This window comes from Gadus macrocephalus, chromosome 3 (assembly GCF_031168955.1).
Source record: "Gadus macrocephalus chromosome 3, ASM3116895v1".
Taxonomy (NCBI): Eukaryota; Metazoa; Chordata; class Actinopteri; order Gadiformes; family Gadidae; genus Gadus; species Gadus macrocephalus.
This window is the reverse complement of record NC_082384.1, coordinates 26,291,697-26,302,883: the sequence shown is the minus strand read 5'-3', so window position 1 is coordinate 26,302,883 and position 11,187 is coordinate 26,291,697. Positions and strand designations below refer to the sequence as shown.

Here is an 11,187-nt window from a genome sequence, read left to right as displayed (position 1 = left end):
ACTACACACTAGTACTACACACTACTATTACACACTACTACTACACACTAGTACTACACACTAGTACTACACACTACTATTACACACTACTACTACACACTAGTACTACTACGTACACACTAGAAGTACACAAAGTACAAATACTACTACACACTACTACTAAACATTAGTAATAGACACTACAACTACTACACACTACTACTACACTCTAGTACCTCACACTACTACTACTACACACTAGTAGTACACACAACTACTACTACACACTACTACTACTACTACTACTACACACTAGAAGTACACACAACTACTACTACACACTACTACTACTACACACTAGAAGTACACACAACTACTACTACACACTACTACTACTACTACACACTAGAAGTACACACAACTACTACTACACACTACTACTACTACTACTACTACACACTACTACTATACGCTACTACTGCACACTATGGGGTTACGGTAAGGTTAAAATACTACGGTTAAGGTTGAGGTTAAGGTACATGGTTGAGATCAAGGTTAAGGTAGGAAGCAACAAGGCTCTTCACAGGAAGGGCTGGTAACTAGGCTGGTAACTAGGCTGGTAACTAGGCGACGCTGCTAGGATTATCATTTACAGGATTTTACTGTATGTTCTAGTTTGTATTTTATCTCGCCAAATAATGACGTGGATGCATAAGGAGTGTCATTGATTGACTTTCTTTAACTATGATTGTCAATCATTAACAAACAGATGATTTGGATCATTAACCTAACTATATTAGGGCATCTTAGATTAATGTTAGGTTAATGATTAACTTAACAATACTAGGTTAATGATTAACCTAACATTAATCTAAGATGTTAGGTTAATGATTAACCTAACATTAACCTGACATATGTTTGGTTAATCCTTAACCTTACCTAGCATATGTTAGGTTAGATTTTTGGCTTAGGTTAATGTTAGGTTAATCATTAACAACAGGGGTTTAGTGTGTCTGTTGAATCTGTTTGCTCTGGCCTGGCTCCAGATTCTGATATCCAGATTGTGTTACTAAAGCCTGCGCTGTTGCCCAACAGTAATCACTATCTCCTCTCAGATCAGGTTCTGGTATCTCTGCGTCCCCTCCCTTGCTGTCAGACCTGCTCTGAGTCTGATGATGTGGAGGAGATAAGCGTCTCGGGATGTCACCCGACCAGAACCTGATGCGCGCAGGGCGGACTCTCTCGACCATGGTACTTGACATGCTGTTATGATCACAACGATGAGCTTCTCTGCAGACAGTGAAGAATTTAACTTTAAGTATTTTTCATTCTAACACGTCACCTGTCTGGGAGAGCCCCTTATTAAAGGAAGACAACAAAATCTTTCGCACGGTCCTTATCATACGTTTGCCTCAGGATCATAATAAATAATATTTCATTGCATTTATATAGCAACCTTTCAAGTTACCCCAAGCATTTTACATGGTGAGTGTGTGTGAGTGTGTGTGTGTGAGTGTTTGTTTGTATGTGTGTGTGTGTGTGTGTGTGTGAGGGGGGGGGGGGGGGGGGGGGGGGGCGACATCATCCAACCCCCTGATTCTCCCCGTCTCTGATTGGTCGCTCTGCTCCAACCCGGAAGCCAGACATCACCCAGGAGGGTGCTACACACCTAACACGCACACACACACACACACAGACACGCATGCACACACACACACGCACGCACGCACGCACGTACGCACGCACACACACACACACACATACAGACACACGCACACACACACGCATTCACACACGAAAGCACACTCACCATGTAAAGTGCTTGGGGTAACTTGGAAAGTTATATATAAATGCAATGAATTATTATTATTAATTATGATCCTGAGGCAAACCTTTTATAAGATGGATTGCTCTTGCGATGAGTGTCGGTGATATATCTCATCCAGAGACAGAGAGATAGGCCGATGTCTCATTGAGCCTCTGGTTCGACAACATGTTTGAATGCGATGTGTTGAAGACACGAAATGTCTGGAAGTTACTCAGTGACATAAGAAGTCTTTATGGTTCCACTCTATCTCTGCTGTCGTGGTCTTTTGTCTTCCACACGCAGGAATGTTGGCCCTACATGAAACATGCATTCACTACACCACACTTAGCTCAGTGATCGTTAATACCAGTTTGTTATCTTGAACACCAGATCTGTGTCACTGCTCCACACATGAGATCTACGGTCAAAAAGCGCGACTGACTATTTGCATTGACACTTTGATTTACAGCCTTATTAAATGTTTCAAATGGAAAGAAAAAGAGCTGAGGATAAGCTGGAGAGAAAAAGGCTTGTCCCGAGGGAATGGAAAGGCTGAGTCAATCAGAGGACCTAAAAGAGCCACGGAGGACTCTCTAACGTAGAGCGTGTGATCAAACGTTCCCACGCCTCGAGATAGATCATCTCCCTCGACAGCAGGCGCCCGCCTGTCAGTCAAGGGAACGCACAACTCAAAGCCCTCATCCTGTCAGTCGAGGAAACACACAACTGAAACCCCTCATCCTGTCAGTCGAGGAAACACACAACTGAAACCCCTCATCCTGTCAGTCAAGGGAACGCACAACTCAAACCCCTCACCCTGTCAGTAAAGGGAACGCACAACTCTAACCCCTCATCCTGTCAGTAAAGGGAACGCACAACTCTAACCCCTCATCCTGTCAGTCGAGGGAACGCACAACTCAAAGCCCTCATCCTGTCAGTCAAGGGAACGCACAACTCTAACCCCTCATCCTGTCAGTCGAGGGAACGCACAACTCTAACCCCTCATCCTGTCAGTCGAGGGAACGCACAACTCAAAGCCCTCATCCTGTCAGTCAAGGGAACGCACAACTCAAAGCCCTCATCCTGTCAGTCAAGGGAACGCACAACTCTAACCCCTCACCCTGTCAGTAAAGGGAACGCACAACTGAAACCCCTCATCCTGTCAGTAAAGGGAACGCACAACTCTAACCCCTCACCCTGTCAGTAAAGGGAACGCACAACTGAAACCCCTCATCCTGTCAGTCAAGGGAACGCACAACTGAAACCCCTCATCCTGTCAGTCAAGGGAACGCACAACTCAAAGCCCTCATCCTGTCAGTCAAGGGAACGCACAACTCTAACCCCTCATCCTGTCAGCAAAGGGAATGCACAACTCAAACCCCTCACCTAGGGCCGTTGTGGGCGTCCGTCCGGTGACGGTCTGTCCCATTGCTCGCCAGGTAAAACTCAGCTCGTCTCACCATGGTAACACTCAGCTTGTCTCACCATGGTAACACTCAGCGGTCATCACCATAGTAACACTCAGCGGTCCTCCCCATGGTAACACTCAGCGGTCATCACCATGGTAACACTCAGCGGTCATCACCACGGTAACACTCAGCGGTCCTCACCACGGTAACACTCAGCGGTCCTCACCATGGTAACACTCAGCGGTCCTCACCACGGTAACACTCAGCGGTCCTCACCATGGTAACACTCAGCGGTCCTCACCATGGTAACACTCAGCGGTCCTCACCATGGTAACACTCGTGTCTAAACCTCTGGGAGGAACATGCCGGTCATTATGCAGCCTGCTTGGTTCTGAATTGTGCTGTAAGGTTATATAACTGTGGCTGCAGTGACTTCATGGTGCTCCTGCATGGCTCCAGAGGGGGGGGGGGGGGTGTCCCACTGGGGCTAGCTGTGATTGGAAGGCATGCACTCATATGTTTTATTGCTGAAGGTATGTATGAGGAGAGGAGACTTCATGTTGTTATGCTGTGAAGATTACCAGGGTTTGGGCGTTTTGAGGATGGTATTACAACAACACATTTTTAAAAGTTCAGGACAAACAATGTTAAGGATTAAAGAAACACTGCAGTCTTTTACCTTTATTTATTCTCTTATATAAATGAAATCGGCCTTTCCAACCCACTCCACTCCAACCGAATGCTAAAGGTCGAGAGGTGAATGTTGACTTGACGGTCCACTCAGGTGTAAACCCCTTAAAGGCTCTCAGACGCCCCTCTGTATCTCCGAGCCAGCTGGCCAGGGCGAAGGCGTTTGGGTCACGTGAACCATCAGCTGACGCTGGCAGCGCAGTGCTCCTTGGACCAGAGCAGTAGACCCCCGGGCAGGCTTCACCCCCCGGGGCTGGGGCGCCGAGCGGTGCCTGGAGGCTCGCTCATCCTGAAAGGGCCGGATCAGAAAACCTGCAGAACCAGGTATGCACGGAATGCTCCTCAGATCTCCAGAAATGCTGCAGCCCGGGTTCCTGGTAAACATGATAAGAGAGGAGGGGCACCGCCACGCACATGCTGCGAGAGGGTGGGGGCCACAGGGCCGCATTCCTCCTCTATCTGGATCTACCCTCTTCTCTTTCCTCTCAGAGGGTCACCTGCTATATAAGCCAGCAGAGCTCCGAGGCTGCTCACTCCGAACACGTCTCCAGCTCTCCTCCGGCCTCCAGAAGCCTCAGCATGTCGTTCACCAGCAGATCCTACTCCTCCCAGAGGACCAACAGCGTCTACGGCGGCGCCGGCGGGCATGGGACCCGCATCTCCTCCCCCACCGCGGTGGCCTGCTTCGGCCCCAGCCCCTCCTACGGGGGCAGGACCTCCTTCTCTAACGGGAGCTTCAACCTCGACGGCGGCCTGGACCTCCACGTGGGCGCCAACGAGAAGGCCACCTTGCAGAACCTCAACGACCGCCTGTCCACCTACCTGGACAAGGTGCGCACCCTGGAGAAGGAGAACGGCCGCCTGGAGCAGCAGATCAGGGAATGGACCCTGAGCCGCACCGTGGTGACCCACGACCACAGCGGCTATCTGGCCACCGTCGCAGACCTCAAGGACAAGGTGAGCGGCAGAGAGGGCTGTGTGTGAGTGTGAGAGAGAGGAGGGAGGGAGGGAGGGAGGGAGGGAGTGAGTGAGTGAGTGAGTGAGTGAGTGAGTGAGTGAGTGAGTGAGTGAGTGAGTGAGTGAGTGAGTGAGTGAGTGAGTGTGTGTGTGTGTTTGTGTGTGTGTGTGCCTCTGTGTGTCTATGTGCCTGTGTGTGAGTGAGTGAGCGTGTCTGTATGTGTTTGTGTGTGTGTGTTTGTGTTTGTCTGATTCTGCTCATGTGTGTGTTTGCACATGTCGTGTTTGTGCCGGGAATCATGACAGGAAGGGCATGACGTCTCCTGAGGAGACGTGCATGGGCGCGTCTCCTCAGGTGTGTGTGTGTGTGTGTGTGTGTGTGTGTGAGTGTGTGTGTGTGCGTCTGTGTGTGTGTGTGTGTGTGTGTGTGTGTGTGTGTGTGAGTGTGTGTGTGTGTTAACCATGACAGGGCCGAGCCCGCCAGTCTTACCAGTCTTACTGGTCGGACTGGTGGGACTGGGAGAGGAGTGCTGGGGCGGGGCTGGGCGGGGCTGGTTGAGCCACTGCGCCCGGCCCCACCCTCTTGGTTTCCTTAACACCTCGTTCCGTGGGACTATTATCTCGGTGTAAAGCTCCAAGATGGCTCTGACGGCCGTACTTCACCTCCCCCCTCTAGAGTGAAACCAAAGCACGACCCCGTCACCCCAACGAGTGAAGCACCCACCCATCGGCCCCCCTTCGTTGTCCGTATGAACGAGTGTGCTTCCTCCTCGTTTACTTCATGCGTTGTGTTCTCGTCTTCTTCTCTCAGATCCGCTTCGCCTACAGGGTCAACGCCAAGATCATCCTGGACATCGACAACGCCAAACTGGCAGCTGACGACTTCAAGATGAAGTGAGTGGTCCTGTGGAGCACTGTGTGTGTTTGCGTGTGTGTGCGTGTGTGTGTGTGTGTGTGTGTGTGTGTGTGTGTGAGACTGCGCTCATTTTCAGTTTAGCCGCTTTGTACATTTTAGCAGCTGCCATGTACGTGCCACTTCACAGCTGCTCAAGGTGTAACATGGTGCAGAGCTGAGCACCTCTCCCACTAACGGCCTTCTCCTCTCCTCTCTCCTCCTCTCCTCTCTCCTCCCCTCTCCTCTCTCCTCCTCTCCTCTCTTCCCCTCCCCTCCTCTCCCTCCCCCTCTTCCTCCCCCCTCCTCCTCCCCTCCTCTCCTCCCCTCCCCGCCCCTCCCCTCTCCTCCTCCTCCCCCCTCCCCTCTCCTCTCCTCTCCTCTCCTCCCCTCCCCTCCCCTCCCCTCCCCTCCTCCCCAGGTTCGAGGGGGAGCAGGCCATGAGGCTGGTGGTGGAGGCCGACACCATGGGTCTGAAGAGGGTTCTGGACGAGATGAACATGAACCGCATGGACCTGGAGTCCATGTACGAGTCCCTGACGGAGGAGCTCATTGTGCTGAAGAGGAACCACCAGGAGGTAGGGGCGGGGCCTGGGGGGGGCCTGGGCGGGGCCTGGGGGGGGCCTGGGCGGGGCCTGGGGGGGGCCTGGGCGGGGCCTGGGGGGGGCCTGGGGGGGGCCTGGACTCACGCGCTGGGCTGAAGGGTTCTCTCATTGGTCCTCTCCCGGGACATCCCAGTCCCGGGTGAGAGGCATACCCCAGTGCTGACGGAGGTCTGGCTCTGACCCTTGCAGGACTTGGAGTCCATCAGGTGCAGAGTGGGCGGCCAGGTGGATGTGGAGGTGGAGGCCCCCCCCGCCACAGACCTGAACCAGGCCATGACGGAGGTCAGGGAGCACTACGAGACCATGATCACCAAGAACCGCAAGGAGCTGGAGAGCTGGTACCAGTCCAAGGTAAGACCCCTGTAGACCACTAGAGCACTACTGTAGACCACTAGAGTACTACTGGAGACCACTAGAGCACTACTGTAGACCACAACACCACCTGTAGACCACAACACCACCTGTAGACCACAACACCACCTGTAGACCACTAGAGCACCACTGTAGACCAGTAGAGTACTACTGTAGACCACTAGAGCACCACTGTAGACCACTAGAGCACCACTGTAGACCACTAGAGTACTACTGTAGACCACTAGAGCACTACTGTAGACCAGTAGAGTACTACTGTAGACCACTAGAGCACCACTGTAGACCAGTAGAGTACTACTGTAGACCACTAGAGTACTACTGTAGACCACTAGAGTACTACTGTAGATCACAACACCACCTGTAGACCACAACACCACCTGTAGACCACTAGAGCACTACTGTAGACCACAACACCACCTGTAGACCACTAGAGCACCACTGTAGACCAGTAGAGTACTACTGTAGACCACTAGAGCACCACTGTAGACCACTAGAGTACTACTGTAGACCACTAGAGCACTACTGTAGATCACAACACCACCTGTAGACCACTAGAGCACTACTGTAGACCACTAGAGTACTACTGTAGACCACTAGAGTACTACTGTAGACCATTAGAGTACTACTATGGAACACTAGAGTACTACTGTAGACCACTAGAGTACTACTGTAGACCACTAGAGCACTACTGTAGACCACTAGAGTACTACTGTAGACCACTAGAGTACTACTGTAGACCATTAGAGTACTACTGTAGACCATTAGAGTACTACTATGGAACACTAGAGTACTACTGTAGACCACTAGAGTACTACTGTAGACCACTAGAGCACTACTGTAGACCACTAGAGTACTACTGTAGACCACTAGAGTACTACTGTAGATCACAACACCACCTGTAGACCACAACACCACCTGTAGACCACTAGAGTACTACTGTAGACCACAACACCACCTGTAGACCACAACACCACCTGTAGACCACTAGAGTACTACTGTAGACCACAACACCACCTGTAGACCACTAGAGTACTACTGTAGACCACAACACCACCTGTATACCACAACACCACCTGTAGACCACAACACCACCTGTAGACCTCTAGAGCACTACTGTAGACCACAACATCACCTGTCACACCCTGTCTCGCCCTGTCACACTCTGTCTCACCCCGCTCTGCCTGTCTCACCCCGCTCTGCCTGTCTCACCCCGCTCTGCCTGTCTCACCCCGCTCTGCCTGTCTCACCCCGCTCTGCCTGTCTCACCCCGCTCTGCCTGTGTAGATCTCTGTGATCGAGGTGGAGGTGCAGCAGGAGTCGGAGCTGCTGCTGAAGGCCCGCATGGAGCTGAAGGAGCTGAAGACAACGTGCCAGAGGCTGCAGATCGACCTGCAGTCCCACCTCAGCATGGTAGGACTAGCCCGAGCCCTGGGAAGTCTCTCTAGGGAGGGAAGACAGACACCTCACCTCGGCCAGCATGAACAGATTGACTTAGTCACACACACACCCATCAAACACACCCATCAAACACACACGCCCGCATATAAACAGCAAGACACACGCACATAGACACACACATTCAAGCACGCATACAAGATTAAGATGCAACAAGCACACATTAACATCCAGTATACATTAAGGGCGACTTTAAGCGACTTACAATAAGTCAGAAAGAGAAACAATATATATATATATATATAAATATAACAATACATCCCTGTCGGTACAGTAAGGATGGTCATAGAACCAAGTGCCAAGCACTAACCATCACTAGGTTAACCCATTCCCCGTACACAACAGAGATAGCTAGGATAAGATGTACACAATGCTAAGTACTGTTTTTAAGTGCCAGAACTTACAACTGACAATAAGTGTGTAAGGGGGGGGGGGGCTGTGCAGAGTCCAGATGAACATACGAGAGTTACCTGCAGCACACACACACACACACTAACAAGAAGGTCCTCCTCTAGAAATCGTCGCTGGAGGGCTCGCTGGCGGAGACCCAGAGCCGCTACCAGAGCACTCTGTACGGGCTGCAGTGCACCGTGACCAGCCTGGAGGGGCAGCTGTTCCAGCTCCACGCCAACATCGCCCACCACAAGCAGGAGTACGACATGCTGCTGGACCTCAAGACCCGCCTGGAGATGGAGATCGCAGAGTACCGCCGGCTGCTTGACGGGGAGGACGAGAGGTGGGTGCTGGGGAGCCCCGCGGGCAGCCCTGGGGGGTCAAGGGCAGCCCTGAGGGGTCAAGGGCAGCCCTGGGGGGTCAAGGGTAGCCCTGGGGGGTCAAGGGGTGCCCTGGGGGGTCAGAGGGCAGCCCTGGGGGGTCAAGGGGAGCCCTGGGGGGTCAAGGGGAGCCCTGGGGGGTCAAGGGGAGCCCTGAGGGGTCAGAGGGCAGCCCTGGGGGGTCAAGGGGAGCCCTGGGGGGTCAAGGGCAGCCCTGGGGGGTCAGAGGGCAGCCCTGGGGGGTCAAGGGGAGCCCTGGGGGGTCAAGGGGAGCCCTGGGGGTCAGAGGGCAGCCCTGGGGGGGTGGGTAGATGAGCCAGGAGCTGGCGATGGGATTCTAATACCTTCTCACCGGAAAGAAGACAAGCTTTTCATTGGTCAACTATGTTTAGTCTTTTGCCTGCGTACTATGTAGGGACCGTTGTTTTGCTCCCCTTTATTCCTAAAGAAAAGAATAGAAACTCTATGAATAAGAATATGTATTACAAAGTGAAGTCCCCGTCCGTAGTTTGTAGCTGTGAGCTTGATTGGTCGATGAAAGAATGAATGAAAGAGCATTACGTATATATACGTAACGTATATATTGATGTAAATGTATAAGCCCTCTGCCGGCATCCAGGTATCGCCTCTAATCCATTTCTCTTTTCTCTTCCCTCCCCTCACCGTCCTGCCTGGTTTCAGTTCCAGGCAAGGTAAGCGAATAGTGTTACTATTATACATAGGGTCACAACTTATAATACTACCAGTCTATAATAGTACTAGTAATATTCATGGTCTGTCTACTTTAGTACTATAACTGCTAATAATCATGGTCTGAGTACAACTAGTACTAGCACTACTAATACTCATGGTCTGTCTACTATAGTACTATAACTAACACTCCAGTACTATATCTGAGGCTGACGGTGGATGTATTATAGTACTATACCTGGTACTCGTGGTGTGTGTACCAGTACTATATCTGAGGCTGACGGTGGATGTATTATAGTGCTATACCTGGTACTCGTGGTGTGTGTACCAGTACTATATCTGAGGCTGACGGTGGATGTGCTTCTCCTCAGTGGTCACCAAGACCATCACGGTGGTGGAGACGGTGGTGGACGGCCGGGTGGTCAGCAGCGAGCGCACCACCGACGTGGACGTGGAGGAACAGTGATGATGTAACACCTGATGTCACACCTCGAATGATAAAACCTTTAATAAAACCTGACAGTCCAAATCCTACTCCACTGTGTGCTGTGAATTCTTAGCTGAGTCGGTCATCTGTTCATGTGATTCTTCATGGAAGCTGGTGTCATCTTAAGAAGGTAGCGCGACAAAGAACGCTAAGGTACTCCGGTTGTAGGCCAAGTATTTACATTGAGGGCGTTCAGCAGACACTTTTATCCAGAGCGACTTACAATAAGTATATTTGTCAGAAGAAAGAGAAACAACGATATATATTGCTGTCAGTACAGTAAGGATGTTCATAGAACCAAGTGCCAAGCACCAACAATCACTAGGTTAACCCATTCCCCTTATACAACAGAGATAGCTAGGATAAGACTCTACACCATGCTAAGTACTGTTTTGAACTGAAGATTTGATTTTAGTGAATGATCATGGGAAGATACAGGCAGCCAAGTGACCATGAATACAGTCATTGAGACAATTGGTAAACATGATTCATAGGCCCGTCCACAGGGGCAAAAACAATCTTTTCCCTCCGTTTTCCTTGGCAGCGTTTCAGAAATTTCTCCGTAAAGACAGACTCATTGCAAAAACCCATCTAGCTGTAGAAACGCTGTAGTACATATTCAAGGCCACTGTGTGGCGCTGGTTCTCCAGCAAAAAAAGAAGAAGACGTCGGCGGAGCATGGTCATCAAGCCTGTGCGCTGTGTACAAATAGTCAAGGAGGAGAAGGCTGTTGTTAAACCTTGTAGATTGAGCAGAAAATACATTTTAATGAACAGTTAGTAATTATATTTACCATTGGGCTGTATGTAAAGCTAGAAAAATAATACAAATCAAATCAAACAAAACAAATTTTTCTCTTTTTCGCCCTGGGACCTGGTTTCAAAAAAGTGTGTTTGCAGGCACCCGAAACGCTGGTCCAAAATTGACAAGAACTTTTCAAAAATAAAAAATCGTTTCCGTGTGGACAGTGTGAGATGTCGTGGCTACGGTGGCGATGCAAAAATCAGCGGGCAATATGCCGGATTAATGCACCCCTCCCAGCCAATCAGAATCGAGCATTCTTAAATGAAG

The 11,187-nt window shown here is 50.7% G+C and overlaps 1 protein-coding gene across 1 annotated transcript; it reads left to right on the top strand.

Moving 5' to 3' along the window:
* The first annotated feature begins 4,398 nt into the window (after positions 1-4,398).
* On the top strand, positions 4,399-10,163 carry krt98 (keratin 98). The gene is made up of 8 exons (XM_060048290.1): positions 4,399-4,842; positions 5,654-5,736; positions 6,156-6,312; positions 6,529-6,690; positions 7,996-8,121; positions 8,682-8,902; positions 9,621-9,631; positions 10,001-10,163. Exons 1-8 carry the CDS (start codon positions 4,465-4,467, stop codon positions 10,093-10,095), a joined length of 1,233 nt encoding a protein of 410 aa, XP_059904273.1. The 5' UTR covers positions 4,399-4,464; the 3' UTR covers positions 10,096-10,163.
* The last annotated feature ends 1,024 nt before the right edge of the window (positions 10,164-11,187 follow it).

Coding starts and splice junctions, on each gene's coding strand:
- krt98 (XM_060048290.1), top strand. CDS start 4,465: ATGTCGTTCACCAGCAGATCCTACTCCTCCCAGAGGACCAACAGCGTC. Junction 4,843..5,653: donor TCGCAGACCTCAAGGACAAG/GTGAGCGGCAGA, acceptor TTCTTCTCTCAG/ATCCGCTTCGCCTACAGGGT. Junction 8,122..8,681: donor TGCAGTCCCACCTCAGCATG/GTAGGACTAGCC, acceptor GTCCTCCTCTAG/AAATCGTCGCTGGAGGGCTC.